The following is a 27,968-nucleotide window of genomic DNA, read 5'->3' as shown; positions in this document are numbered from 1 at the left end:
ATGGCCTGCAGCTGTGCCAGGATAGGTTTGGATTGGATATTGGGAAAGTTTCTTGACCTGAGAGTTTTCCTGCCCTAGCACAGGCTTCCCAGGGCAGTAGTGACCTCCTCACCCTTGCATTAAAAAGTCCTGTGGATGTGGATGTGTGGGACATGGGCGGGCTTGGTAGCGGCCGGGCGAATGGTTGCACTCGACCTTGGAGGGCTTTTGCAACCTAAGCAATTCTCTGATTCCATAAAACCTTCCCGAAGCATTCCTGAAGCTCCGAGCCGGGCGGGCAGGGTGCTGCAGGTGGCGTGGGCAGGGCTGTGCAGCCACTGGCCGAGCTGCTCCGGCTCCGCTCCCTCTGTCCTTGGGGCACCGCACGGGTGGGTTCGTGCCGCGGTGCCGGGCCTGCCTGCCCCCGGTCCCGCCCGCCCGGCGCTGCACGTCCCGCTCCTCCACCCGCGGGCATCCCGGGGCGGGAGCACCGTGCGTGGGAGGAGACTCGGCGGGGCGGGCCGGGCCGGGCCGGGCAGGGAGCGGCGCAGCGCGGCGGCGGCGGCAGCAGCACGATGCGGGAGGCGCGGTTCAGGGACAACTTCTGGGTGAGTGGGAGCACGGCGGGACCGGGACAGCGGGGACACAGCCAGCCGGGGCCGGGGGGCGCACCTGGAGGTGGAGGGATCACTGCGCTCTGGTTGGAGTTGCTCCTAAGCCAACGATCGTTGTCGTGGGGTGACTTTGCTGAATGCACTCGGTCAGTAGAACACTGGCACAGGGTACCCAGAGAAGCTGTGGCTGCCGCTGGATCCCTGGAAGTGTCCAAGGCCAGGCTGGACGGGGCTTTGCTGGGATAGTGGAAGGTGTCCCTGCCTGTGGCAGGGGATGGAATGAAATGTGCTTTGAGGTCCCTTCCAACCCAAACCATTCTGGGATTCTGTGATCCCCAGCAGGCACTGCCCACCATGCATGTCTTGAGAGTTGTGGCTTTACAGCCTGCTCCATGCAGCGCCAAAAGAATCCCAGCAGTGGCTGCTGCCTTGCTGGAGGAAGTCAGTGCCAGGGTGAAGGGTTTGATACCATTAATTTGCCATTGGTGAACTACTTGAAGACAGCATGGTGAAAAATGTTCTCCTCTTGTGGAGCTAATCCTGGAGAGGAGCAAGTCACTTGGTATGATGCTGCTGCCAGCTGTTGAGCCATGGAGGAAAACACACAGTTCAGGGAAAACCACAATTTATTCTTTTCAGTCGGAATTATGCTTTTATAAAAGGAGAAGTGCAGGAAACCCACATATCTGCTGCAGAGCTAAAACTCTGTGGCTACTCGGTTCCTCTTGTGGTGGATCTTCATTCTAGGTATTGGTGACCAGGAAGCGAATTACAAAATTTGGTCTTTTGGGGCTGAAAATCTTCATCTGTGAATGGTGCTGCTTGGGGTTTCCCAGATGTTGCCTGGAAGCATCTCCCATCTTGTAGGACGTGAGAGTGAAGTACAGGCCCCAGGAAGAGCTGGCACCAGGTCTGGGGCTCCTGAGTGTTGAGGAATCAGTGCAGAGCCTTGCCCAGCATCATTAACAAGTTAACTGGCACAGCGTTGTCAAACACGTAAATCCCACACAGATGTCAAACCTGTTGTGGAGAATAAAGCCAACTCCGCACCTGGCAGCTGCTTCCCAGCTATTTGTTACGCAGAAATTTTCCACAGTGCTCCCTTGGCTTTGAAGACGTGCGGAGGGGAGGTTCTGAGGGTGCTGGAGGAACCACTGTGATGGCCGAAAGGCTGAGCAGGCAGGGTTTGCTGTGCCTCGGTGGCATGTGGGATTGAAGAAGAGCTCCTCACTGCAGGGCTGACTTCGGCCATTTCTGCCCGCTTTGTTCCTCTCCTGCACTGGTGTGGTGCTTTTTGAAGGAGGATCTTGGAGGAGGGGGCTCAGTGGGAGAAATCCTAGGACAGGAGCAGCCTCCAGCTTCCAAGATAAGGAGGATCTGTGGTGTTGTGTGGGACGCTCACTCCTGCTTGACCACTTCTGAATAATCCCTGGTTCTTGCTGAGCCCCAAACCACTGGTGCTGCCAGGGATTTTTCCAGGGGTTTGTCCTTTCTGAAGCCCGTGTGCTCCAAGCCCCCTGACTGAGGCTGGACGGGAGCGTGATGGAGGTGACTCAGTGGAGAGACTGAGGCCCTTCTGCGGTCGTTGGGCCCATGGAAAAGGCAGGTACCACCCCAAAGCAGCTGCCACACCACGTACTGGTGACTGTGCATCAGCTGTGAGGGCTGGAGGAGGGGTGGATAAGGATAGGAAGGGAAGAAAACCAAAGGAAGATTAAGTGTGCAGGGCTGCAGATCCAGCTTCCACCTGCTGCTGAGTGCTGTGAGTGGGCAAGCACTTCCTCTGCAATTTTCCTCTCAGATTGGTTTGCGTAACGCAAAAAATAGAAGGAGAAGTCTTTGCTGAAGCAAGTGATTTCTTAGAATCATAGAAGCATTGAGCAGTTTGGGTTGGGAAAGACCTTACAAACCATCTAGTCCACCACCCTGCTATGGTCAGGGACACCTTCCATGAGACCAGGTTGCTCTATGCCCTGTCCAGCCTGCCCTGGAATGCTTCCAGGGATGGTGTACCCACAGCTTGTGTAGGTAACCTCTGCCAGTGTTTTAATACTCTCACTCATAAACAATCCAAATAATTTCTTCCCTATATTTAATATGAATCTCCCATATTTTTGTTCAAAACTGTAATTCCTTGTCCTATCATTACAAAGAGCTTGGTGAGGCACAATTTTTGTCTTCTATAGGTTCTTTACTTGTCAGACAGGGTGAGACCAAGAGGGCCATTGCTGCATGATCCTGGGCAGGTGGCAGATGCTGTCACACACTGTTCTTTAGTGGTGATGATGGCTCAGCTCAGATCTGCTGGTCCAACAAATTGTACATGTCTTTTTTTTTCCTCCAAATTAACTCATCATCCCATTCTACCTGCAGAATCCCTAAATACTGGGAAAAAATGTATGTTACTCATGTGGGAGCAAATTTCTTGATGGTTAGGACAGCCTGATGAGGAGACTTTGGGAGTGCTCCAGGGGAAGTATGGTCCAACTGATGGGACAAAGTCTAAAAAATGTTCAAGCTCTCAAAACCTAGGCCAGTTTTGGTATTGGATCTCCCAGCTTTGAAATGTGACTGGTTGTGGGTGATGACCTCTAGATTTGTTTGTGGGGATAGGATGGTGAGGGTGAGGGTGGGCAGGCCCTGGCCCAGGGTGCCCAGAGCAGCTGTGGCTGCCCCTGGATCCCTGGCAGTGCCCAAGGCCAGGCTGGATGGGGCTTGGAGCAGCCTGGGACAGTGGAAGGTGTCCCTGCACATGGCAGGGAGTGGAATGGGATGCGATTTAAGGTCCCTGCCAACCCGAACCATTCTGGGATTCTGTGATTGCAGGCTAAGCTGCAGCCCACCATTTGCTCTGTTGGAATAGCAGGGCTGTGCTTCCAGCCTCACCTGGGGACTGATTTAGTTTTAAACCCCAGCAGTTGTGGTTCCTTCGGTGGGTGCTGTGTCTGTTCCTGAACTGGCTCCTGTTCCCTGCTGGAGCTGATGGTGGAATATTCCTGATGTGCTCTGGTGGGAAAACACAGGCCCATTGGCTCTGTGCACTGAAGTTTGCTTGTGCTCCCAGGTCTCAATACAAGATGATGAATTTCCTTGAATAAAGATGTTTGCTCCCTGGCACCCCACTGCAGCTCTTGCTGCTCAGGGACTGAAGTCCAGACATGCCTGAAGCTGAAAACATATTTTGCCCTGCATGCTCTGACTCCCATGTCACTCACTCCCACAGGCCTCTGAGTGAGCTGTGCAAAAACAAAAATACCCCAAAACTCATGTTTGTTTGCCCCTGTCCTGCCTGTAGTGATTGCCACAAGTTGGGCAAGCCTGACATTTTGTTTTCATTTGTTTTTGCAATCTGCTCTTCTTCTTTCACTATGAGGTCTTTTCTTTCACTTTTTTCCACTTTCTTAAGTGAAAACATGCCTTATTTTCCACAAGCCTGTTCTTACACACAGTTCGGGTAACCCCACAACCTTGGATCTCATCGTGCACTTTGGTGCTGTAAAACCATATGGTAAAAATAGAAATTACATTAATGCTAGGAACCACTCTAATTCTGATCTGTGGGCTAAACAGGTTGCAGCTTGGAGAATGAAATTTTAGTCATTTTGCCTTCAACGAGGTAGTGCTCTGCTCCCTGCTGTGTTTTTAGCAATGTTGCTAAAACAACCCATGTCTGGGGGGATGCAGCCCTGGGTTCCTGGGTTTATTCCCTGGCTGCTGTCTGATTATGGCTGTTTCACTTCCCCTTCCCCCTGCCTGTCCTTCTCTAAATGGGCACTGCCTTGGTGGAACTTGGCAGCAGCGTTGTGAAATCCCCAGGTCGTTGTTTCGAAGGAACAAGGTGGGATTTGTGGGAAGAAGAAATTGCATCAAGGCGTGACAGTCCTTTGCTTTTGGTGTCTCTGGGATGAACAGGCTGGTGTAGGGGAAGGAAACTTCAAATGGAAAATTACTAATCAAAAAGCTGCCTTTTGCAGGATGCTGGTCCCAGGTGGGCGGATTTGCAGTGAGGCTTTTTCCTCCCTGCAGTGAGTTTTGTCTGTCCTGTTGTAGCCTCCTGGCTGTGGGGTGGGGAGGAGCTGCGGCCTTGTGCAGCCTCTCCTCGCCCTGCTCCCTGCGGGCACCAGCATGAAAAAGCACTTCTCTCTGTCTCAGTAACTTCTGCAGGCACCGACTGAGCAAGGACAGCACAGCCAGCTACCCTTGCACAGTTTTTGCAACTACTAAAATAGTCACCAGCTTCTGGTGCATTTCTCTAAGCACACAAGGCTGAGGAAACATTCTGGGAGCTTGGAATAAATACAGATCCTTCAGGAGATGGTCTATGAACATGTGCAGTGCCCCAAACCTTTCAGTTTGGGAAGGTTGGGACAGACAGATGGAGGGCAGGAGGGCTCTGCAGAGGGGTCTGGGCGGGCTGGATCCATGGCCTGAGGCCAATGGTGTGAGGGGCACCGAGGAGAAGAGCTGGGTCCTGCTTTGGGTCTCACCATTCCCTGCAGCTCCAGGCTGGGCAGAGGGGCTGGAAAGGCCCTTTAGCAAAGGCCCTGGGGGTGCTGGTGCCAGGGGCTGGACACGAGCCCAGGGTGCCCAGAGGGACAGGAGGCCAATGGCCCCTGGGCTGTCCCAGCCAGGCTGTGACACAGCCCCAGGGCAGGGCCTGTCCCTGTGCCGGCCCTGCTGAGGCACCTCCAGTGCTGGGGACAGCTCTGGGCCCTCAGCACAAGAGAGACACCGAGGGGCTGGAGCGTGTCCAGGGCAGGGAACGGAGCTGGGAAGGGGCTGGAGCCCCAGGAGAGGCTGAGGGAGCTGGGAAGGGGCTGAGCCTGGAGCAAAGGAGGCTCAGGGGGGCCCTTGTGGCTCTGCACAGCTCCTGACAGGAGGGGACAGCCGGGGGGGTCGGGCTGTGCTCCAGGGAACAGGGACAGGAGCAGAGGGAACGGCCTCAGGCTGTGTAAAGTGATGTTTGGATTGGATATTAGGGAAAATTTCTTCATAGCAAGGGTTATTAGTCCTAGAAACAGGCTGCCCGGGGCAGTGGGGGACTCCCTGTCCCCAGAGGGATTTAAAAGCTGTGTGGATGTGGCACTTGGGGAGATGGTTTAATGGTGGGGTGGGCAATACTGGGGAGTGGTTAACTCCCTCTAAGACTTAACGGTCTTAGAGAACTTTTCTGACTGAAACAGCTCTCCACTGTCATTTTCTTCCCAGGGTGTGTGTCTGCAGGGGTTTTCTGGTAAATTGGGGTAGGAGATGGAAGCGTCAGGCTCAGCAGCTTGCTGTGACTCAGACAGGATCATGACGTGCTTTCCCATCCACAGCAGAGCATTTTAGCCCTTGCTTTTGGCTGAAAGTGTAACCAAACTGTTGGAGAATTTTGCTCAGACATGGCTTATACAGTTTTGTTCAGACATGCCATAATCATATACTGATTGAAAAGTAAAAGGCAGCTGTAAGCTGTAAATTCTCAAAGCCTGTTCCTGTAAACAACAAAATTCTCAGGCACATTCCTGTAAACAGCAGAAGTTCTCAGGTTGTTTTTTAATAACAAGTAAATATCTTGTCCTTGGATAAGCATGGGAAAGCAAAGTGACAAACATGGAGACCTTGAGAACCGTTCATAACAGAATAAGAAAAACAAGTCTTAGTCTCAATAACAAACCACAGGTATTGAAAACAAAAGGAGGGGTTGCTGTGTAATCTGTGACCAATGATGAGCTCGGGTTTTGCAATATGTATGAGCTTAATTAACACGGTTATAAAATGTGCATGTTGGATCAATAAATCGGAGTTCGATGCTGATCAGAGGATGGGTCGTCTCCCTTCGCTTCTACACCAAACCCCAAAACGTCACAAGCAGCACACAAATTCCTTCTCGTTATTGATTCCATTGGGTGCAAATCCAGGCAGCAGATCAGGAAGGGAGGGGGTTGCATGTCCTGTGAGCTTGGGAAACATCAGGTGCTGCTTTGTCACCTTGAAATCATCTGTTTGCAGTTTCCATGGGCTGTGCTCTGAATAGCACGTGGGCTCAGACCTGTGCCCAGCAGGGAGGGCCAGGACAGATGTGTGCAGGAGAATGGCAGGAGAGATCCTCATGCTCTGTTTGGGCAGGGCTTGGTGCAGCTCCCCATCTTTCATACTTGCCTTTGGGTTGGTTTATTATGGTTTTAAATAATCTTCTCTGTGCCCATGGCTCTGTGCATGCCATGCTGCACTTCCTCTTCCCTTGCTGTTGCCAGCCCTGCCTTTGCAGTCACAGAAACCCAGAATGGTTTGGGTTGAAAGGGACCCTCAAGACCATCCAATTCCACCCCCTGCCATGGCAGGGACACCTTCCACTATCCCAGGTTGCTCCAAGCCCTGTCCAGCCTGGCCTTGGACACTTCCAGGGATTCAGGGGGCAGCCACAGCTGCTCTGGGCACCCTGGGCCAGGACCTCACCATCTTTATAGCCAGCAATTACTTCCCAATATCCCATCTGTCCCTACCCTCTGGCAGTGGAAGCCATTCCCTGTGTCCCCCCATTCCTTGTCCCCAGTCCCTCTGCAGCTCTCCTGGAGTCTCTGTGGGCACTGGACAGGGCTCTGAGCTCTCCCTGGAGCCTTCTCCAGGCTGAGCACCCCCAGTCATGCTGGTCCTTCTGAGTCTTTCTGTGCCAAACCTGCCCAGAAGGTTTCTGCAAAGGCTGATTTGAGACCATAAAACCCTGCCCAACTCCATCTGGGCTGGGAGTTCCTCCCATGGAAAACTCACCTGGAGGAATTTAAAAGCCATATAAATGTGGCACTCAGGGACGTGGTTAGGTGAATGGTTTGGCAGTGCTGGGGAATGTTTAGACTTGATGATTTCAGAGGGTTTTTCCAACTTAAACAATTGTGTGATTCTGTGTTTCATATAACGCCTTGCACCCCGAGGTCTGGTCCTGCCTTGGGTGCTTAGGAAACACACACGTGCTAGAATTAAATCCCTCTACTGTAGGAGGAAGAGTGGTAAAACAAGGAGCTCAGTGCACATTATTTATAGGTATTCCTTGACCCTTCTGCTTGGCACAGAGAGCCCAAGAATGCCAGAGCAGGATGCAGGAGCCTCTGGGTGCTCCTGAATGTGCAGTGATGGGGCTCTGAGCCTCCCCTGGGTGTGCAGTGATGGGCTCTGAGCCTCCCCTGGGTGTGCAGTGATCACTGATGGGCTCTGAGCCTCCCCTGGGTGTGCAGTGATCACTGATGGGCTCTGAGCCTCCCCTGGATGTGCAGTGATCAGTGATGGGCTCTGAGCCTCCCCTGGATGGGCAGTGGTCACTGATGGGCTCTGAGCCTCCCCTGGACATGCAGAGATCAGTGATGGGCTCTGAGCCTCCCCTGGGTGTGCAGTGATGGGCTCTGAGCCTCCCCTGGGTGTGCAGTGATCAATGATGGGCTCTGAGCCTCCCCTGGATGGGCAGTGATCACTGATGGGCTCTGAGCCTCCCCTGGATGGGCAGTGGTCACTGATGGGCTCTGAGCCTCCCCTGGATAGGCAGTGATCACTGATGGGCTCTGAGCCTCCCCTGGATGGGCAGTGGTCACTGATGGGCTCTGAGCCTCCCCTGGATAGGCAGTGATCACTGATGGGCTCTGAGCCTCCCCTGGATGTGCAGAGATCAGTGATGGGCTCTGAGCCTCCCCTGGATGGGCAGTGGTCACTGATGGGCTCTGAGCCTCCCCTGGATGGGCAGTGATCACTGATGGGCTCTGAGCCTCCCCTGGATGTGCAGAGATCAGTGATGGGCTCTGAGCCTCCCCTGGGTGTGCAGTGATGGGCTCTGAGCCTCCCCTGGGTGTGCAGTGATCAATGATGGGCTCTGAGCCTCCCCTGGATGGGCAGTGGTCACTGATGGGCTCTGAGCCTCCCCTGGATAGGCAGTGATCACTGATGGGCTCTGAGCCTCCCCTGGATGGGCAGTGGTCACTGATGGGCTCTGAGCCTCCCCTGGATAGGCAGTGATCACTGATGGGCTCTGAGCCTCCCCTGGATAGGCAGTGATCACTGATGGGCTCTGAGCCTCCCCTGGGTGTGCAGTGATCAGTGATGGGCTCTGAGCCTCCCCTGGATGGGCAGTGATCAGTGATGAGGCTCTGAGCCTCCCCTGGATGGGCAGTGATCACTGATGGGCTCTGAGCCTCCCCTGGATGGGCAGTGGTCACTGATGGGCTCTGAGCCTCCCCTGGATAGGCAGTGATCACTGATGGGCTCTGAGCCTCCCCTGGGTGTGCAGTGATCAGTGATGGGCTCTGAGCCTCCCCTGGGTGTGCAGTGATCAGTGATGGGCTCTGAGCCTCCCCTGGGTGTGCAGTGATCACTGATGGGCTCTGAGCCTCCCCTGGGTGTGCAGTGATCAGTGATGGGCTCTGAGCCTCCCTCCTGCCTGGGTTGGCAGTGGCCAGCAGCTGTGCTCTGCATCCCTTCTGTTTCCTTTGAAAGTGGGGACAGGAATTCAAGAGGGGCTGATCCTGTGCTTTGCAAATGTGATGAAGCCTGACTCCAGTGCATGGTTTCCTTTTCGCAGACTCGGTTCGTGAAGATGTGAACCTGAGAGCTGGCTGTGGGTTTATCAGTACCAACCTCATTTTGGAGGGGCATTTGTACTTTGTAAAGGAAATTTGGTTTCTGCCTAGGTCCTGCTCCACAGTCCTGTCTTCCCATGCAAAGCTGGTCTGGGATACCTGTGGATTTTCTGCCAGTCCCACTCTGCCACATCTCCCCTTCACTTCTTGCTTTCTGGTCACTGACAGTCAAGTACTTGAAAAAGGAATTACACTTATTTAAACTGTTCCTTTATCACAGATACCAGCCCTGTTCCTTCTCCTTTATTGCACCAGGAACAAATTCTCAAGAAATCCCCTCTTCAGCTGCCCACACTCTTATGCCAGATCTCTGCATGCTCTCGTCCTGGCTTTGAACCATTTCCTGAATCTCTCCATCCTGCCACAATCCTCTTCAGGTTTCTTGATAACCTTTTGTGGCTTTTGTTTCCTGTTGCTGGGTTTCGTACCTGCTCCTACTATTGCTCCCTTTTCTGCAGCCATGCATAGGAATGGGAAAAAATGGGGTAGAGTAAGTCAGCCTACAGCATTGCTGCATCTTCTTTTTCTTTTGGTTTTTCTTTTGGTTTTTCTTTTTCTTCTTTTTTCATTTTTCTTTTCTTTTTTTTCTTTTCCCTTTTTCTTTTCTCTTTTTTCTCTTTCTTTTTCTTTTTCTTTTTCTTTTTCTTTTTCTTTTTCTTTTTCTTTTTCTTTTTCTTTTTCTTTTTCTTTTTCTTTTTCTTTTTCTTTTTCCTTTTCCTTTTTAATTTTTTTTCTACATACATCCATGCAATATATGTTTTTAAGGAATAATTTGGAAGAAAATGACCCTTCACAATCTATGGCAAGTGTGGGTGGCACAGATGTACCTTGTCTCAAATTGCCACCATTGTTCTCATTCTGGAGCCTCTCCCACCCCTAAAAATAACGTATTTTATTTCATAAAGAGGCACTTGCACGCTTTCTCCCCCTGAGCCATGGCCTGTGCAAATGCCTCAGGAGGTGGCAGTGTCCATGGATTGTGCTGGCAGGGACATGACTCCTGCTCCTGTGTTTCCAGAGCACGGACCTGACCAGCACAGTTGGCTACGACAGCATCATCCAGCACCTGAACGATGGCAGGAAGAACTGCAAGGAGTTTGAAGACTTTCTGAAGGAAAGGTAGGGAGCTGCCTCTGGTGCGGGCTGGGTGGAGCCTGGGAGTGCTGCTGTGGCGCTGCTCCTTCTCCTGCTGTTCCCAGCTTGGTTTCTGCCACGTTTAACTGATGATAAAAGGCTGTGCCACGAAGTTCACCTTGCTGTTTGCCTTGCAGAGGATCAGGTTAGAAGATCTTGGCCCAGGAGAGCCATGGCTTTGTCCTGTCTTTGTCTCTGTGCATTATGAACTCCCCACAGATTCAGTGTTAAGAAATGGTAGGGTTAGGTGCTGCCATTATTAATCAGAGGAGATGACATAAGCAGAGGTTCTGTGCCTGGTGATGATCTGACTAAAATCTGATGTATTTTACCTTTATGGCTCACCTGGTTAGCAGTGGCTAAATATGAAGAGCATTGTAGAATACTGTACATTGAATTAATGTCATTTTGGTAATGACAGTTGGAGAAAACCAACCTCTGATTGCACAACTCTGTGTAGAGCATCCTGTTTGCTACTTCTAACAAAATGGGGATGAACAGGAGGAGAACTGCACTTAAAAGTGTCTAATGCACCTACATCTGTTTGGGCTGTAATCCCACGTTCCAGGAAAATTTGACCTTCCACAGGAGGAAGTGGACCCTGAGAACCAAGTCTCACTCATCAGTGACAATGCAGAGTGCCAGAAGCCTCCTCTACACCCTGTGCCCTCTTTGGCTTTGAAGGAGGTGTGGGTTGCCACTGCAGTGTCTGGCCAGGAGGAAATCAGAGGCTGGGCCTGGATTTGCCACTCTCTGGGCTTGGCCCAGTTGTCCAGCACAGTTCCAGATATGGAAAATGTTCCTGCTGGATGTTTTGTCTCAAACAAAGTTCATGGGAATGTTGCTAGGTGTATTAAAAAAAATCAATCTATAGTACATTTTTTTTCAATTTCCCTATTAGCTTCTGGAGTTTTTAGAGTTAAGGTAGGTGAATTTCATTGCCAGACTCCAGAAATCAACCATACAAGGGTCTTCATCTGTGTTCGTAGTTAGGACATTTAAAAAAGTTGTTTATTTTATCCAGTGGATGTTCTAATGGCAGCCTCTAGGAGTACTTGTTCCTTTCTGCTGGGCACATGGAGAGAACTACATTTGATCAAGCAATTCCAGCCCTGGTTTTCTGTAGTGATTTAAAAAACAAAGACCTGGTTATTCTTACACTGCAACACAGGAACTCCCTTTTCCTCCTTCCTTTCTTCCAAGAGGGGGAGATAATATGGTCTCTCAAAGATGTTATTTATGTCACCTCATGACATGGTCTCTTTTTCAGATGCTCTCCCTAAGGATTAGTGCCAGGTGCAGAGAGTACTTATTGCCACACATAGATGGGATGTAGGGAAGGAATTGCTGGCTGTGAGGGTGGTGGGACCCTCTCTGGCCCAGGGTGCCCAGAGCAGCTGTGGCTGCCCCTGGATCCCTGGCAGTGTCCCAGGCTAGGTTGGACAGGGCTTGGAGCACCCTGGGTTAGTGGAAGGTGTCCTTGCCCATGGCAGAGGGCAGAACTGGATGAGCTTTCAGGTCCCTTCCATCCCAAACCAATCGATGATTTCTCTCTGTGGTGACTCTCTTTCCTCAACAGAGCAATTATAGAAGAAAAATACGGCAAGGAGCTCATTAACTTATCGAAGAAGAAGCCCTGTGGGCAGACAGAGCTGAAGTAAGTTCACAGTTGCTTTTATGGGTGTCCCTGAAGGAGGAAGAGAAGGAAGGAAGCTGTGAGACAAAACAGAATTGAAACGTGATTGAGACATTCGGAAGACGAGCTGAAATCGTTCTCATGAATGAGCAGTGCTCAGTTGGGTTCTAATTGGCTTTCAGCTGGAGCCCACCAAGTTCCCCTTGGCCACAGATTAACCAAGGCCCTGTAGATGCTCAGGGGGATGTGGGTTGGTGGGTCGGCGGAAGGCTGGGGATCGTGAGACCTTGGGTCACCTCCAGGCAGGGAAGTACAGGTACTTCCCTGACTCAAACCATGCACATCTTTTGAGCCCAGCATGCTGTGGCCACCACAGCTTGCTCCATTTCCCAAGTGTTCCTCACTGCCTTCTGCTTCCTCCTTTACTTCTGCACTTTATACACACCCTGGTCATTTACTTACAGTTTCATATTGAGGTGTCACTTAAAATGTTTTTACTATCTTTACTGTGCAATATTAATAGGGAGAAAATTTTTCCTGTTTAGGAATAATAGGGAATAATAATCTCCCTAATAGGGAGAAAATTTTTCCCTTATTTTCCAACCTCTGGCAATGGTTGAAACATTTTCAACAATGGTTGGGACCATTTCAAACCATGTTGAAATTGTCCCAAAATTATGGTTTCAGTAGGTTTCCAGAAGCATTTGTTGTGATACTTTGAATTTTTAATAGCATCCAGCATTCAGAAAGATGTCAAACCAAGTGAACTGTGTTGTACCTACTGAGAGGGGAAAAAGCTGGAGGTACTAAAAGGGTAAATAAATGTGCTTTAAGGTTCTTTGGGCATTGTTGAGTGAGTTGTGTTTTGGAAGAGGTGCTCTGCTGTGCCTGTGCCCGACTGCTTTTCCACCTTTTTTAATGCCTTGCCTGTGTTTTTCAGCACGCTGAAGAGATCCCTTGATGTTTTCAAGCAACGTAAGTAGTTATTTGTGTTTGCCAGGACAGTAAAGCCTGAAGGCAACTGCTTGGGAAGAAAACAGCAGAGAAATCTCTAAAGCTGTGCAGTGCTGAGGCCAGGCAAAGGCTGTACAGCTGGCCTGGCTCATCCCAGTGTGTGGGGCTTCGGACAAAGTGAGCCAGGACATGTGTGGGACAGGAGACCCTCAGGGCATCATTTTGGGATCTCTTGGGCTTTCAGGTCTGGCTGCAGCTCAGAGGTCATGTTTGTGTTGTGCATAGGAGGCTGTGCATGGGAAGCTTATCTGGAGTTTGCTGGACAGGCTTGTCCTCTTCACAAACACACTGCAACTCACACCTTGAACCTGGGGACAGCTCTGGGCCCTCAGCACAGGAGAGACACCGAGGGGCTGGAGCGTGTCCAGGGCAGGGAACGGAGCTGGGAAGGGGCTGGAGCCCCAGGAGAGGCTGAGGGAGCTGGGAAGGGGCTGAGCCTGGAGCAAAGGAGGCTCAGGGGGGCCTTTGTGGCTCTGCACAGCTCCTGCCAGGAGGGGACAGCGGGGGGGTCGGGCCTGTGCTCCAGGGAACAGGGACAGGAGCAGAGGGAGCGGCCTCAGGCTGGGCATGGGGGGGTTTGGATTGGATATTAGGGAAATTGTCTCATGGAAAAAGTTGTCCAGGCCTGGCACAGCTGCCCAGGGCAGTGGGAGAGTCCCCATCCGCAGAGGGATTTAAAAACCATATGGATGTGGCACTTGGGGACATGGGTCTGTGGCAGGCCTTGGCAGTGCTGAGGGAATGGTTGAACTTGAGGATCTTAAGAGGGTTTTTCCAGCCTAAATGATGCTGTGATTCTAACTGGAGCATCTACAAGATGGTGCTTTGGCCACTGTACATTGTCATGGTCACATCCTGCCGTGGTCCCATCAGACAGTGCCTGGAGGGTGAGCACTCCGCTGTCCTGTGCCCAGTCCATCCCCTGCCTGATCCAGGTTTCTCTGCTGCCCCTGTGGACCTGCCTAACAGGGCTCTGCCCTCATCACTGCTGACAGTTCACAGCTGCGGGTTTGGAGCAGCTTTGTGGGCTGAATCAGGAGCTGCCGTTTAGCTCTGCTCCCTTGGTGGATCCTGAGGGTGTTTCACAGTGTGGCCACCTCGCCTTCAGCCAGAGGAGCCTGAGGTTGTTTTAGCCTTCATTTTTCTGTGCTCCAAGCTGCTGCCTGCTGGCCTGGGGCAGTGCAGTGTGTTGAAACATGCCCAGATTTACCTGTGTGAGGGGGAGAGTTTTCTCAAACTGGAGAGCAGGTCCCAGCAGGACTGATCCTTACACTGGTGAGTGCTGCTTGGAGGCTGCTTCAAACAAGCTGGAGCTTTTCATATTTCTGAAAGGGGATGTGTGGTGTGCTCTAAGCTGACTTGAGAAACAGTCTCTTTAGGAATTTATATATATATATATTAATAATGAATTTGTTTTCTCTTTGCAGAGATAGACAATGTGGGACAAGGTCACATCCAGCTGGCGCAAACCCTTCGGGAGGAGGCAAAGAAGATGGAGGATTTCAGGGAAAAGCAAAAGCTGCATCGGAAAAAGGTGAGGCACGGTGGGGAGATGTGCCTTCCTGCAGGGTGCTGATCCTGCCCCAGCAAGGGGCTGATCAATGTCTCATGCCATGTCCCAGCCCCTGCCACACCCCCAGTGCCTGTGCTGCTGGGAAGTGCTGAGCTCCTTCCTATGTGTTGTAATTGTGTAGTAACCTCCAACTTCCTTCTTCTCACTTCCACATCTTCTTCGTGTGTGTTTTGGGGCCAGCCACAGCGTTGGAATGTTTTATGTTTTTAAAACATTTGTTTGTAGGGCTGTGTGATCTCCATAGGGGCTGTAAAAGTGGCCAAGCCTTTTAACTTCTTCTGGCTTAGGTTGTTTTGTCTGGAAAACCAGGGAAAACTGCTAGAACCAGGGACTGGTTTGGACCTAGCAGAGGGGAGTGTTTTGCCAGTGTTTTCTGAGTTTTGCCAGTCTGTGGAGATGGTACAGTACTATATATTGCTGGGATTTAGTTTGTAGAGTTCCTTTGCATACACAAAAGGCTACAATTGCCTACAATTCAAGGCTTAGGCAGAAGCACAAAAGATGAGTTTTGTGAAGATGATTTGGATGGATGAAGGTCTTTAAACACATCTCAGTGTGGTCTGTGGCTCTTCTTGTAAGCCACACAGTGTGTCCTGGAGCTTTGATGGTCAGTGACGTGCTGACCCCAGGTCTGTTGTCTTCACAGATAGAGCTGATAATGGAGGCCATTCACAAAAACAGGAATCTTCAGTACAAGAAGACCATGGAGGTAAAGCAAATATGCTGCTGTTTCTTGCCATGTGGGTTAATGGTCCACACACACACACAGAGCACTGGGACAGGCTTAAATGAGAGGAGTTTCCTCCTCTGCTGTGACTCTGCTGTGTCTGTGTGAGTGGTGTGCAGGGTGTGCTCAGAAAAAGTGAAGAGCACAGCAAAGACAAGGCCAGTGGTAGCCTTGCAGGGTTGGATGCAAATAGTTTAGAGTCAGAGAATTATTCAGATTGGAAAAGCCTCTAAGATGCTTGAGTCCACCATTTGCCCAGCACTGCCAAGCCTGCCACTAACCTGTCTCCCCAAGGGCCATATCCACACCTTTTATGAACCCTTCCATGGATGGTGACTACACCACTGCCCTGGGAAGCCTGTTCCAGGGCATAAAAACCCTTTCTGTGAAGAGGTTTCTCTGAATATTTACTCTAAACCTCCTCTGATGCAACTTGAGGCCACTTCCTCTCCTCTTGTCTCTTGTTCCCTGGGAGCACAGCCCGACCCCCCCGGCTGTCCCCTCCTGTCAGGAGCTGTGCAGAGCCACAAGGGCCCCCCTGAGCCTCCTTTGCTCCAGGCTCAGCCCCTTCCCAGCTCCCTCAGCTGCTTCTCATCACCCTTGTGCTCCTGCCTGTTCCCCGGCCCTTCCCTGGACATGCCCTTGATTGCCAGCAGCTTTTCACCCCAATCCTTGCCTCGCAAGGCTTCTCCCAAGCTGCAGGGCACCTTTTTGCCATTCCCTTTTCTGCAGGCAGGCTGTTCCCTTGCAGGCTGAGCTTTTCCCCCTAAGGTGTGCCTGCATCCAACATCTGGTATTGGAATTGAATAGCAATATTGCCGGATGGAACGTGCCTGGGCTTGTCTGGCCTTGCTGCTTGACCAAAGGTGGCAGCTGTGGTGGTTTCACCTTGGCTAAGCTGGATGGTGCAGCTGGGTGCTTGGGACAAGTCCAGGCATGCAGGAGCTCAGGTTTACCTCTGGTGGAAAGGTTTTAGGTGAGGTGAAGGAAAAGGAGTCAGTTCTACTGGGGGGTTTGAATGCAGAGGTTTATTCCTGGCACACAGGCCTCTGAATGCAACAACAGCTCCAAAAGAATTGAGGGAACCGTGTGGTCCTCGTGTCTTTTAAGCCCGGGGAGAGGGGGAGGGAAGTGGTAGGGATCCCACCAACCAGGTATGGGGGGAGAAGTCTCAAGGGACAAATGATACCTGGATGGCCCAATGTCCCCAGGGCTGAGAGGCATCTCTTGAACTTTGCCAATCACACAACGCCCTTGCTGGAATGCCAAGATTGACAGACAGCACTCAGCAAGAGGCAAGGGGAGGGGAAGGGAGAGGTTATTGGCACACCTGGGGAAAGAACCGGCGTGGACAGGCTATTCCATCACACCACAACAATCTGTGTGTGTGGGGTCTGTCCCAGGCCAAGCGTCTGTACGAGCAGCGCTGCCGCGACAAGGACGAGGCGGAGCAGGCCGTGCACCGCAATGCCAACCTGGTCACACAGAAGCAGCAGGAGAAGGTAAGGGCAGGCATTCAATTCAGCCCTGCAAGAGCCTGAAGGAGATATGCAGGACTCCAGGGGGCTCTCCAGAATGCAGTTTATTACATCCAAGGCATTAGAGCAGGGCAGGGTTCTGGGTGACAGAGCCTGTGCCTACAGCTGTCAGCTCCAGCTGCAGACAGGCCTGGAGACCCTTTGGTTTAGGTTACATTGCATTATATATTTTTCTTTTGGTTACAATGCATTATATACTTTTCTTTGCTGAGCATCTTAACACAGAAGAACCAATCTATACCTTAACTATTATTTTTAGCCTATCATAACTACTATAATTACCATATTCATGTTACTGTTCTCCAATCACTAAAAGTCAGTACATTACAGTTTACGCTAGAAGTTGTTTTTCAGTTTTCTTGTGGTGGAAAATTCTGAGAACTTTTTTCTACTTGCAACTTTGCTGCCTTGTTTGCTGTGCTATCTTCCTGCTTGGTAAAAACATCTTCTTGTTTGAAGTAGGTTTATTCTTTGCTGTAAGTCATAAAAACCCCTTCTAACTAACACACCCTTTGCCTCCTTGGTTATCCAGTAAGACTGGCTCAGCAATTCTTTTCTTCTTTATCAAAACTTGCTTCCATCTCTACTCCTTCTTCAGATTCTACATTTAAAAATCTTTCAGCTAAACATACATATCTGTGAGACTTTCTTGTCAAACTTTCATCCTTCCCAAGAGGCTATGGTGTGGGGGGGAAAGGGATGTCTTTTCTTGCAGCTCTCATGCCCCAGCTCTTGTTCCAGCTCTGGGTTTGGGGTGAGATGGGGAGGCTGGTGATGCTCCCCAGTGGGGATGCAGTGCCACTGGTGATGCACACAGCCTCTTCTTCAGCTTCCTTGTCTCTCCTGGTTTTGGCAGCTGTTCCTGAAGCTGGCTCAGACGAAATCAGCACTGGAGGACACTGGTGAGTGTGGAAATGCCGCGTTGAGAGGGCGAGGGGCAGGGGCTTTTGAAGCCGTGGCACAACTTGTGGATGAGCTCCTGCTCTTGGGTCAGGCATGACTCCTTGGAAACACATTCCTAAGATAGCAACAGTGGGCAATGTCCCTGGAGAAACTTGCATGATCCCACTACAACTATGTCCTTCTGTTTTATCCCTTGATCTCCCACCCTTTTCAGCCTTTTTTCCAGCCCTAGAATTACCTTCTAGTGAAGGGATTTTTTAAAATGAATGTTAATCATGGAATCACAGAATCATAAAATGATTTGGGTTGTAAGGGACCTTAAAGGTCATCTCATTCCAGCCCCATTGCCATGGGCAGAGGCACCTTCAGCCAAAATGTGATTTGTCTCACAGACAGGAGTTACCAGCAGAGTGTGACCACAATGGAGAAGATCCGGGAGGAATGGCAGAACGAGCACATCAAAGCTTGTGAGGTAAATGCCCCTAAACACCTCCACATGCCAGCCTGTTCCTCTGGGTTTGCAGTCCTGGCTGCAGGGCTCAGGGACAGTGAGATTTGCTGGTTTTGTATTCCCCTGGCAGTGAAGCACCAGGATGTCTTGCAGCTAACCCTGGTGTGTGTGTCTTAAGCATGGCTTCTGGATTCAAGGCCCCATTGCTTCAAGGTTTCTGCTCTCATTTTATTATTTTCTCCACCAGCTTCTAAAATTGACAGAGTCAAGGTGGTGACATTTTTGCCCACTACCTGCTTGCAAGTGAAGCATGGCTGTCATCTTGGACAGCTGTGGTCACCTCTGCACACTCAGTAACCCCAGGCCAGTATGTCCTGGAGCCTCAACAACATCTTTTTTGCTCAGAAGATTGTCTGAAACTCTGGAAGACTTTGCATGACTTTCCAGCAGGGGCTGGTGGTGGCTGAGGATGCAGGTGAAGCCACCTCCACATGCACGCTGTGCCAAGAGCTCTTCACCTGGTGTCTCACAAACCATGCAGTAGTGTGGGAACCCCTCTGAGAGGGTGTATCAGCCTGAAGCAGACAGCCACACAGGGAAGTGGCCCAGCAGGGATTTCCAGCACATGCCCTGGGGAATTCCAGACTGGTAGCAAGAGGGCTGAGCAGCTGCTCTGCTGCTGGCCTGTGATCTGTGACCGAGGGGTGGACAGAGACTGCAAAGATGGATTTTATCCCAGATCTGCTTCAGGCTTGCAGCCAGCTTTCCCATTCCCAGCAGTGCTGATCCCTTCCAAGTTACCTCTCTTGTTGCCTTTTCCACACCTCTCTTCAGGCTGCTATCCCAATTTTCCCTTTTGAACTGAATTTTCTGTCTGTTTTGTGTGGTGTGCGTGGGTGTCTCTGTGCTGGTGTGCTTTTGGTGTCTTCTCTGGAAGCCTCTAGGATGGGGACACAGTTTAGTGGTGGCTTGGCAGTGCTGGGTTAGTGGCTGGACTCAATGCTCTTAGACAGTGTTTCCAACCCTAATGGTTCTGTGGTGGGGAGTGGAAAGCAGCAGATTCACTTTTGCAGATGGATGATGTGGCAGTTTTCCTCTCCATGTGTTGCAAAGGTCATAAGTGGTAGCAAGTGTGGATGTTCGTGGGAATGTGTAAAAACATGTGAAATTGAAGTGTACCAGACAGCAGATTTCAAAAGGCTTTAAACCTGCTTGGAAAAGGGCTAGGCAGGAAGGAAACAGAAACACCTCTGTTTTCATACATCCCCCTTTGTTTTTATTGCTCCATATCTGGAACATGAAAATGTTACAAAAAACCCATGTGCATGTGGCACCTGGGGAAATGTGTTAGTGGTGGCCTTGGCAGTGCAGGTGGGATTTGATGGTCTTAGAGGGCTTTTCCAACCTAAATGATTCTGGGATTTAAGGGTACCTTGGTAAGGGAAAATGGCTGGGGCCACAGGAGCACAAGATACTTTGGGAACCTGTACTGCCTTTAGGAAGCTGGCTTGGTCTCCCCAGAGGTAGAAATGTGCTGGGTGGTCCCCTCCACATTAGTCTTGCAGATTTTCCAAGCCTGGTACATCACCTGGATGCATAGAGGGATTATTCTCCTCTGCACAAGCTGGAGGACTCAGCTTCCTGCAGAAGATCGACACCAACTGCTCCTGGCAGTTAGCTTTGTTGTGGCACGTGGGGGTGGGAAGCAATCAGGACAAAAGAGATTTGCCCTCATTTTGAAGATGTTATGGACAGTTTTGTCTGTGTTGTTTCAGTTCTTTGAGACTCAGGAGTGCGAGCGGATCAACTATTTCCGTAATGCCCTCTGGCTCCACGTCAACCAGCTCTCCCTGGGCTGTGTTCAGAATGATGAGGTACCTCAACTCAAAACCTTCATTTTTCTGTGTAGAAAGCAAAGCCCAGTCTGTTTCCCTGTGCACTAAGCTTGGCCTTTGATTGACCAAAGACACCAGTATGAGTGGGCGAGCAGAAGGATTGGCCAAAACTCCTGCAAATGAGGTTTCCTCTGGGAATTCCACATTTTTGAGGGTGGTGAGGCCCTGGAACAGGTTGCCCAGAGAAACTGTGCTTGCCTCTGGATCCCTGGAAATGTCCAAGGCCAGGTTGGACAGGGCTTGGAGCAATCTTATCTAGTGGAAGGTGTCCCTGCCTATGGCAGGGAGTGGAATGGGATGGGCTTCTAATTTCCTTTCCAATCCAAACCATTCTGGGATTCTGTGATTCCCCTGATGCTGGAGCTCATGTGAGCACTGGGCTTTCACCCTATCTGTGGTAAGCAAAGGGGAAAAGCCTTGTTTTTTTTGATCTGATGCCTGATGTATACAAATGCATTTTATTTCCCTTTTGCAGAAATACGAGGAAATCCGCAAGAGTTTAGAAATGTGCAGCATTGAGAAGGATGTTGATTTTTTCGTAAATTTACGCAAAACTGGAAGTTTGGCTCCAGGTAAGAGCTTAGTAGAATCTCAGAAAGTAGTGCTGATTGCTCTGTACTCCTCATGGAGCTGGCTGCTCTGGTCAGCATCATTTTGTGTGCAGGAAACACTCATTTTGCATTTCATTCACTGCCTTGCAACACTAGTCTGTGCCACTTTTGACAGCCCCTGGAGATCATAGTCTCAAATTTTTTTAGTTTCCTATCAGACATTTTCTCAGAGAAGGGAAAGACTTGGCAGCTGAATGCTGGTATAGGAAGTATTTTATGTCTGTAAGAGGCTTGTATTTTACTACTGTCAACTTTTCCTAGCTCCTGTTGTTTATGAAAACTACTATAATGCCCAGAGAAATGTGACTCCTGCGAGAAGTCCAGCTCCTGTGCCTATATCAAGGTAAGGTACACCTGCAATTGTTATTGCAGATCATTCTCACTCCCCCAAAACAGGCATAATTTTTTCCTTTCAGTCTATTGGAAACTGGACTTAAAGGTATTACAGGACAATATTTGCTTGCATGGCTCATGATGTGGTATGTCACCATGACAGATCACAGGAGGAGATCTGAGGAGAGTTAAAAGCATTTGTGGGTGGAGGGAGGAACTGGAGAGCTGGATTCACTCTCGTGGGACAGAAGCTAGGCAGGGAGGACACAGTGAAGGGTTTTTCTGTCGGGAGCAAGATGATGGCTGGGGCCAAGACTCATGCTAAGGATGAATTGCCACTTTGGCTGCCACACTGAGAGAGGAGTCATGTTCAATTACAGCTTCCTGATGTCTCACTCTGGACAAAGGCATGTTGGAAGACATGCCCTGAGGCTCACTTGTCAGTTTTTCCCTGAGTCAGTGCTGTCTGGTTATTTTTTCCTCTTCCCCACTCACTGTGTCAGGTTCAATTCCCGTGTTTTCCAAGTGGGCTGTGGGTGGTGAGCCCACCGTGACTTGCCTTGTCAGGTCTCCATAAAGCCCAGGATGGCCAAACCTCCTTCCCTCCCACTAGCTCTGGGGGGGAGCTGGGGGGTGCAGAACCAGGGCAAAGGGAGTCCCTGAGCCATGCAGATCCTCAACTCTGTGTTTGTTTCCTTCTGTGCAGGAGGGGACCTCTGCCCACCCCGACCAGTGCACCAGGTGAGTTACTGCTTCATGGGCTTTCTTGCCATGCATGCTATCACTTCAGCCCTTGCCCAAAGTCCCTTTCCGGATCCCTAAAAAGCCCTTTAGGCACTGGAAGGAACTCTAAGGTCTCCTTGGGGCCTTCTCTTCTCCAAGTGAACACCCCCAGCTCTCCCAGCCTTGCTTGAACCTCATTCACTCACTCACTTTAACATGGACGGCCAGTGTGTGGTGCTTCTGCTCTGTTTGAAGTCACATAATGAGCACTTCTCATGGGAAACCTTGTTGAAGTGAGGGGAGAACGACCATCCTGTGATGCATCGAACTCGATTTATTGATCGATCAGTCAGCTTAAATAATAGTGTTAACGAACTTCATGCATATTCCAAAATACAGGTTTATGATAGGCTAACAGAGAAAACTCTAACCACACCTTTTGTTTTACTACACCGTTGATTGTTTACACAAAACAAAACCAGTGTTCTCACTGTGATATGAACGGTTCCCAAAACTTCCACATCTGTTCTCAGGGTGCCATCTTTTCCCAGAGAGAGTGTTACACTTGTTATGAGAAGACTGCCTGAGAACTTTATTGTTTATACAGTGATGCCCGAAAGAGTCTAATTGTTTATAGAAGTCAGGCTGGGAACTGCTTCACAGCTACCTGTTACTTTTCTCTCAATTGTATGGCTTCATGGCCTTTTTCTTTTAAGCCATGTTCATGGCCTTTTTCTTTAAGCCATGCTTGAACTAAACTCCCGACATTTCCCCCGCTTTTTTCTTTTTGAGAAAGGAGGTTAGCCTGCCAGGTTTTCTCTATCATCCTATTAACCATCTTTTGGATACAGCTACAGAAACATGGTAATATAAGTAAAAGCAATAAGAGTACTCCTAATATCCCTATAGCATATGTTATAAGGTTTCTTAGCCAGGGTCCCAATCTGAAACTTTTCAGTTACTCATCAATACTTAATCTTTCTTCTTCTTTAAGTTTGTTAAATCTTAGTCGTAGCTCTTTTAACTTAGCATGAATAGATACAGAATGATCAGATAAGTTCATGCAACACATCTTTTCAAACTCTTCACACTCATGGCCTTGTGCTAATAGTAAGAAATCTATAGCAGCTCTATTTTGTAGAACAGCGTGATTAACACTCTGTACATCTGAAGTTAACATATCTAATATTTGTGAAGTTTTATTCAGTTCACCCTTAGCCCAACACCCTATTTGTTTTGCTAGAGTCAATGCTTTGCTGGCAGCACCCCATGGTAGGAAAGCTGAAACCATCACTTGCTTAAATTTACTCCAGAACCACGGATCTCCTATTTGACTACAGTCTAAATTATGTAAGCTACGCTTTTGCCTGCTTATCTTATGGCTTAATTGCATTAGCACAGATATATTAGGGTGGAATAGAGATAACTTGCCTAAATAACAAGGTCCACACTGAGGCTGGGCAGGTATACCATTCCAGGCTCTATCTCCGCAAATTAGAAATATACCCATAGGTAATTTCTTAGGTGTTATGATGCTAGAGCCTTTACAATGGTTGTAGAGTTGTTTGACACTATGTTTGGCTTTAGAGCTGAATCCAGAGTAGCCCATGTTTGTTTATGTTGATTCATCTTTTGAGGATTAGAGTAATCAAAGCTGAACCACTCACCGTTGGAAGTGCTGGTCATGCTAGCATTTGCACTTCCAAAAAGAACTAACTCCTCAGGTGGAGAATGCAAAGGAGTATTAAGTGATTGCATTAACAGGCATTGGCGGTAGCCGTCACTCTGACTGGCAGTATACCCTTTTTGTGCAGGCAATTTGATATTTACCATACTGCGCATACATAAGGCACGGTTGTTAATAAAACTGCAGAATTCTTGAGGAGACCACACTGGAAGTCCTACCAAACATGTTCGAAAAGGGTTAGTAACTCCTCCAATGCTGAGACAAAGCGATGTCTGATTAATCTGCCTAGCAAGTGTTAGCCATACATTATCTCTAGGTTGACTAAAATGTGTTACCTTTAATTCTTCAGCTACCACTACACCAAGTAATATAATAAAAGGAAACCTCATTTTTCTGGTTTTACTTTGACCTTCTTCTTCTTATCAGTTTTTAACCTTACTGTTCCCGAGACCTGAAGACCACACCTTTGTAACCTTCTAATGCAATTGTCTAATGCCTGATTGGGATCTCCTTTTATAGGCCCTACAACGGAATGTTGTGTTAAAGGCACCAGTTTTTTACACCTTACAGAGGTAATATATGATGCACTTTGAGCTTTAATCCTTTTCAAAATACACTGTACCTCCCACCAATAATAAGCTAAGATTTTCTGCTCATGCGATTCATAAAGATCTAAAGCTGAGGCAGTGTTTAGTCCTGTTTCATTCCGTAGTGCCCACTCCCAATTATGTTCCCAGTTATGTTCATAATTACAGGTATTACACCATAAATGAAAAAGTGACAACTGATCCATCCAAAAGGTCCTGTCACAACCCCCACAACACAGTGCAACCCAAGCGGCACAATTTGGGCTGTGACATTCAAGACAATTCTCTCTTGCCGGTCCTTTTATATGGAAAGATGATAATGATTCAATAATGTCAATCAGTTCTCTGGTCCTCCGACAACGGCGTTTTATCCCAAAGGGTTAAAACCACCCCCAGCTGAGCCACAATGTCCGGCCTTATCAGGCATTGCAAGATAGGTGGTAATTGGACTAAGAAAAGACAGCTGTTAGCTGTTTTCATTCATGCGAACCTGGAGAGGAGGTGAACGGCAAGTCTGAAAACAATCCTTTTTGTCCTTGAGATTTTCACATCCACCCCTTCCCTGGGCCTCTCAGAAAAGTTCAAAATCAGTTTTACAGTCTGTAATCCTTTAGTCATTTGGCTGAAATGGCATCAGCTGGGCGATTCTCAGTCCTTTGTTGATTTGGAGTGGTGAGAAAATAGTATACACTTAAAGCACTTAAAATATTTAACTTAGCAGACTTATTTGTAAATTAACAGAACTTAACTGGCTTCAAAATTCTATGGGCTAGCTGTATTACACTCTTTGCAACATAAGAATAGGCAATTCTAATAGTTAAATAGTATTTTCAGCTAGCAAGGTTTCTCTGAAGTTCACAACAACACTTTGCACACAAGCCATAAAATAAACGCCTATCGTAAAAGCATAAATCTATCTAACATCACTTAAACTTAATAGCACTTATACTTAAAATACTTAAACTTAAAATATTTAAACTTAATAGATCTTAACATTACTTAAACTTATCTTTACTTAAACTTAACAGATTTTTAAATCAACAGAACTTACATGTAAAATCTCTTAATTCTAATAAAACTTAACTATAACAAAACTTAACTGACTTTAAATAACAGACTTATTTGTAAATAATGTAAGATCAAACTTAACAGAATCTAACTTAACCTAAACCTAATATAATTTAAACAGAATCTAGCTTTATTTAAACTTAATAACACTTAAACTTAACAGGAGATCAACTTAACAAAACTAAACCTTAACAGTATTTAACATTTAACGGCACTTAATAGATAATTCAACTTAAACTACTTAGCAACGGATAAAACTTACTATAGAAATAAAATATAGCATTTACTATAACTTACTTACAGGCCTGATTCTAAAATATTAAGCTAAAATAACTTTTTTCATGTGTTTGCTATAGCATTTCTATACCAAAAAGCACACTCACAACATCTCACTCATACAATCAATCCAACACATCTTAACATTTTTAAACTTTTCAAAATATAATTTTAGAGTCTGATGTTCCACTGACTGAACCATCCGGGCTTCTGATGTTAAAGTCTACGTTAATGCAGGTGATTTCAAAACAGCATAACCAATGCCGAGCCAAATCGGCCGAAATTTGACCCATGCATACAGTACGCTGATTCCTGTTTCATAGTCTCTGCCAGGAAGAACAAAAGTGCCTTTAACTTTCCTTGTTTACCATCACTTGTTTTTTAATTTCAACAGGGATCTTTTCCTTTTGTTGACAAAAGTTACATCCATTAGGCTGTTAGGTCCTAGACCGAGGCATCCATTAGGCTGTTAGGTCTTAAACTGAAGTTTTTGCCGGCTGTGGGGGGAGGGAGAAACGCTCCCGCTGCAAAAAGCGCTCCAGTCCCGCGGCACGTGTGTCGGAGCGGGCGAAACCCCCCCGCTGCGCTGGGCTCTTTGCTTACTCACCGGCAGGCTGACTCTGCTGCAGCCACCGCTGCACCCGTGGCTCCCCCCGCGGCGGCTTCGCTCTCTCCCGGGGCGGCGCACCTCGGCTCCCGCGGCGGCGGCTCCGCTCTCCCCGCCGCTGCCTCCGCTCCCGCGTCGCTCGCCGCGGCTGCTCGCCATGGCGGAGCGCCCGTGCCGAGTTCGGAGTAGCACAGACTCGCAAGCTCCACGGGCTGCGGCCGCTGTCTTGCACTCAGAGAGATAGTAAAACAGTGCACCATATATCACTCGCCATGGCTTGCCTAGCTTCTTGGCAGTTTTACCACTCTCTAAAGCAGCCTCTGACAATAAATCACCGAATTCACGCAATTCCGTTAACTCGTAAACTGTGTGGGGATTCACGAAGACTCCCCATTCCAGACCATAAGCCAAAAGACCTTGCAATTCCTTCCGTAAGTCCATTCCCTTAATTTGCCTTTTTTGCAAAAACATAATAAAAAGTTCATATGTGGCTTGCCTTTCCATACCTCTTTTAAGTGCGCACTTTTACCTAGCAGCGATTTCCAGGCATCGGCCACACGTATCAGCTGGACCCATCTAATATGGTCGCCAGGGCACGGCGCGTATCGGCGGCTTTTTTTTTCTCCGCTTTGGTTTCGCGCTTATTTGCCGCTCCCGCTGCTTCGGAGCCTGAACCAGTCCTCACTTCTCGTGGTGTTCGCAATCCCCGTGGTGGTCGCGATCGTCGTGTCCGCTATCACGTCCGGGTGGTCACCATTTGTTGAAGTGAGGGGAGAACGACCATCCTGTGATGCATCGAACTCGATTTATTGATCGATCAGTCAGCTTAAATAATAGTGTTAACGAACTTCATGCATATTCCAAAATACAGGTTTATGATAGGCTAACAGAGAAAACTCTAACCACACCTTTTGTTTTACTACACCGTTGATTGTTTACACAAAACAAAACCAGTGTTCTCACTGTGATATGAACGGTTCCCAAAACTTCCACATCTGTTCTCAGGGTGCCATCTTTTCCCAGAGAGAGTGTTACACTTGTTATGAGAAGACTGCCTGAGAACTTTATTGTTTATACAGTGATGCCCGAAAGAGTCTAATTGTTTATAGAAGTCAGGCTGGGAACTGCTTCACAGCTACCTGTTACTTTTCTCTCAATTGTATGGCTTCATGGCCTTTTTCTTTTAAGCCATGTTCATGGCCTTTTTCTTTAAGCCATGCTTGAACTAAACTCCCGACAAAACCTGAGGGGATTTTTTGTGCTCTGTGTTTCAGGGGAGCCTGATTATGCCACAGTTGATGGCTACAGCTTGGTACATTTCTAACAGTGACAGTGAGTACCCACTTTTGATTAAATGAGGCTTTAAAGAAAGGGAGGAATTTTTTACCTGGGCATATAGTAATATGATAAAGAGGAATGATTTATACTAAAAGAGGGTAGATTTAGATCAGCCAGAGGGGAGAAATTCTTCCCTGAGAGGGTGGTGAGGCCCTGGCACAGGGTGCCCAGAGCAGCTGTGGCTGCCCCTGTATCCCTGGAAGTGTTCCAGGCCAGTTTGGATGGGGCTTGGAGCAATCTGGGATAGTAGAAGGAATTAGATGGTCCTGATGGTCCATTCCAACCCAAACCATTCTGGCATTCTGTAAGAAAGGATTTAGTATGAGATGAAGCTACACAGAGGAGGGACAGTGGGGAAAAAAGGCCATTGGTTAAGGAATGACATTTTGAGGTGACTAATTGGAAGTGATGCTTCTGTCACCCCTCCCATTATTTGTCTGAGCTGTAGCTGTGGTTTAGACACTGCTGATCCTGTTCTCTAGGTTTTCCAGAAGGCAGAAGACACTGTTGGTCTGACCAGCATGGCAGAGATGGTGTTTTCAGTTATTCCCAGACACCCAGAGCTGAAGTGATTCTGCTTTTCAAGAGAATATTTGAGGACTATGATAATTATTTGTACATTCAGAAAGCGCTTACTAAAAACCTGTGCCTTTGATCAGCAAACTCCTTGG

The 27,968-nt window shown here is 48.6% G+C and overlaps 1 protein-coding gene across 1 annotated transcript; it reads left to right on the top strand.

Annotated features, from left to right (window-relative positions):
* Positions 1-547: 547 nt before the first annotated feature.
* PSTPIP2 (proline-serine-threonine phosphatase interacting protein 2) lies at positions 548-27,844 on the top strand. The gene is made up of 15 exons (XM_058043968.1): positions 548-587; positions 10,215-10,315; positions 11,910-11,987; positions 12,907-12,941; positions 14,408-14,514; positions 15,200-15,262; positions 16,684-16,782; positions 17,675-17,720; positions 18,114-18,193; positions 19,948-20,046; positions 20,543-20,639; positions 20,940-21,021; positions 21,718-21,752; positions 27,234-27,291; positions 27,780-27,844. The coding sequence occupies exons 1-14, from the start codon at positions 555-557 to the stop codon at positions 27,281-27,283; spliced, it is 1,005 nt and encodes a 334-aa protein (XP_057899951.1). The 5' UTR covers positions 548-554; the 3' UTR covers positions 27,284-27,291; positions 27,780-27,844.
* Positions 27,845-27,968: the final 124 nt, after the last annotated feature.

This window comes from Melospiza georgiana, chromosome Z, assembly GCF_028018845.1.
Source record: "Melospiza georgiana isolate bMelGeo1 chromosome Z, bMelGeo1.pri, whole genome shotgun sequence".
Taxonomy (NCBI): Eukaryota; Metazoa; Chordata; class Aves; order Passeriformes; family Passerellidae; genus Melospiza; species Melospiza georgiana.
This window is presented reverse-complemented; position numbering and strand designations above follow the sequence as displayed.

Coding starts and splice junctions, on each gene's coding strand:
- PSTPIP2 (XM_058043968.1), top strand. CDS start 555: ATGCGGGAGGCGCGGTTCAGGGACAACTTCTGG. Junction 20,640..20,939: donor AACTGGAAGTTTGGCTCCAG/GTAAGAGCTTAG, acceptor AACTTTTCCTAG/CTCCTGTTGTTTATGAAAAC. Junction 21,022..21,717: donor GCTCCTGTGCCTATATCAAG/GTAAGGTACACC, acceptor CCTTCTGTGCAG/GAGGGGACCTCTGCCCACCC.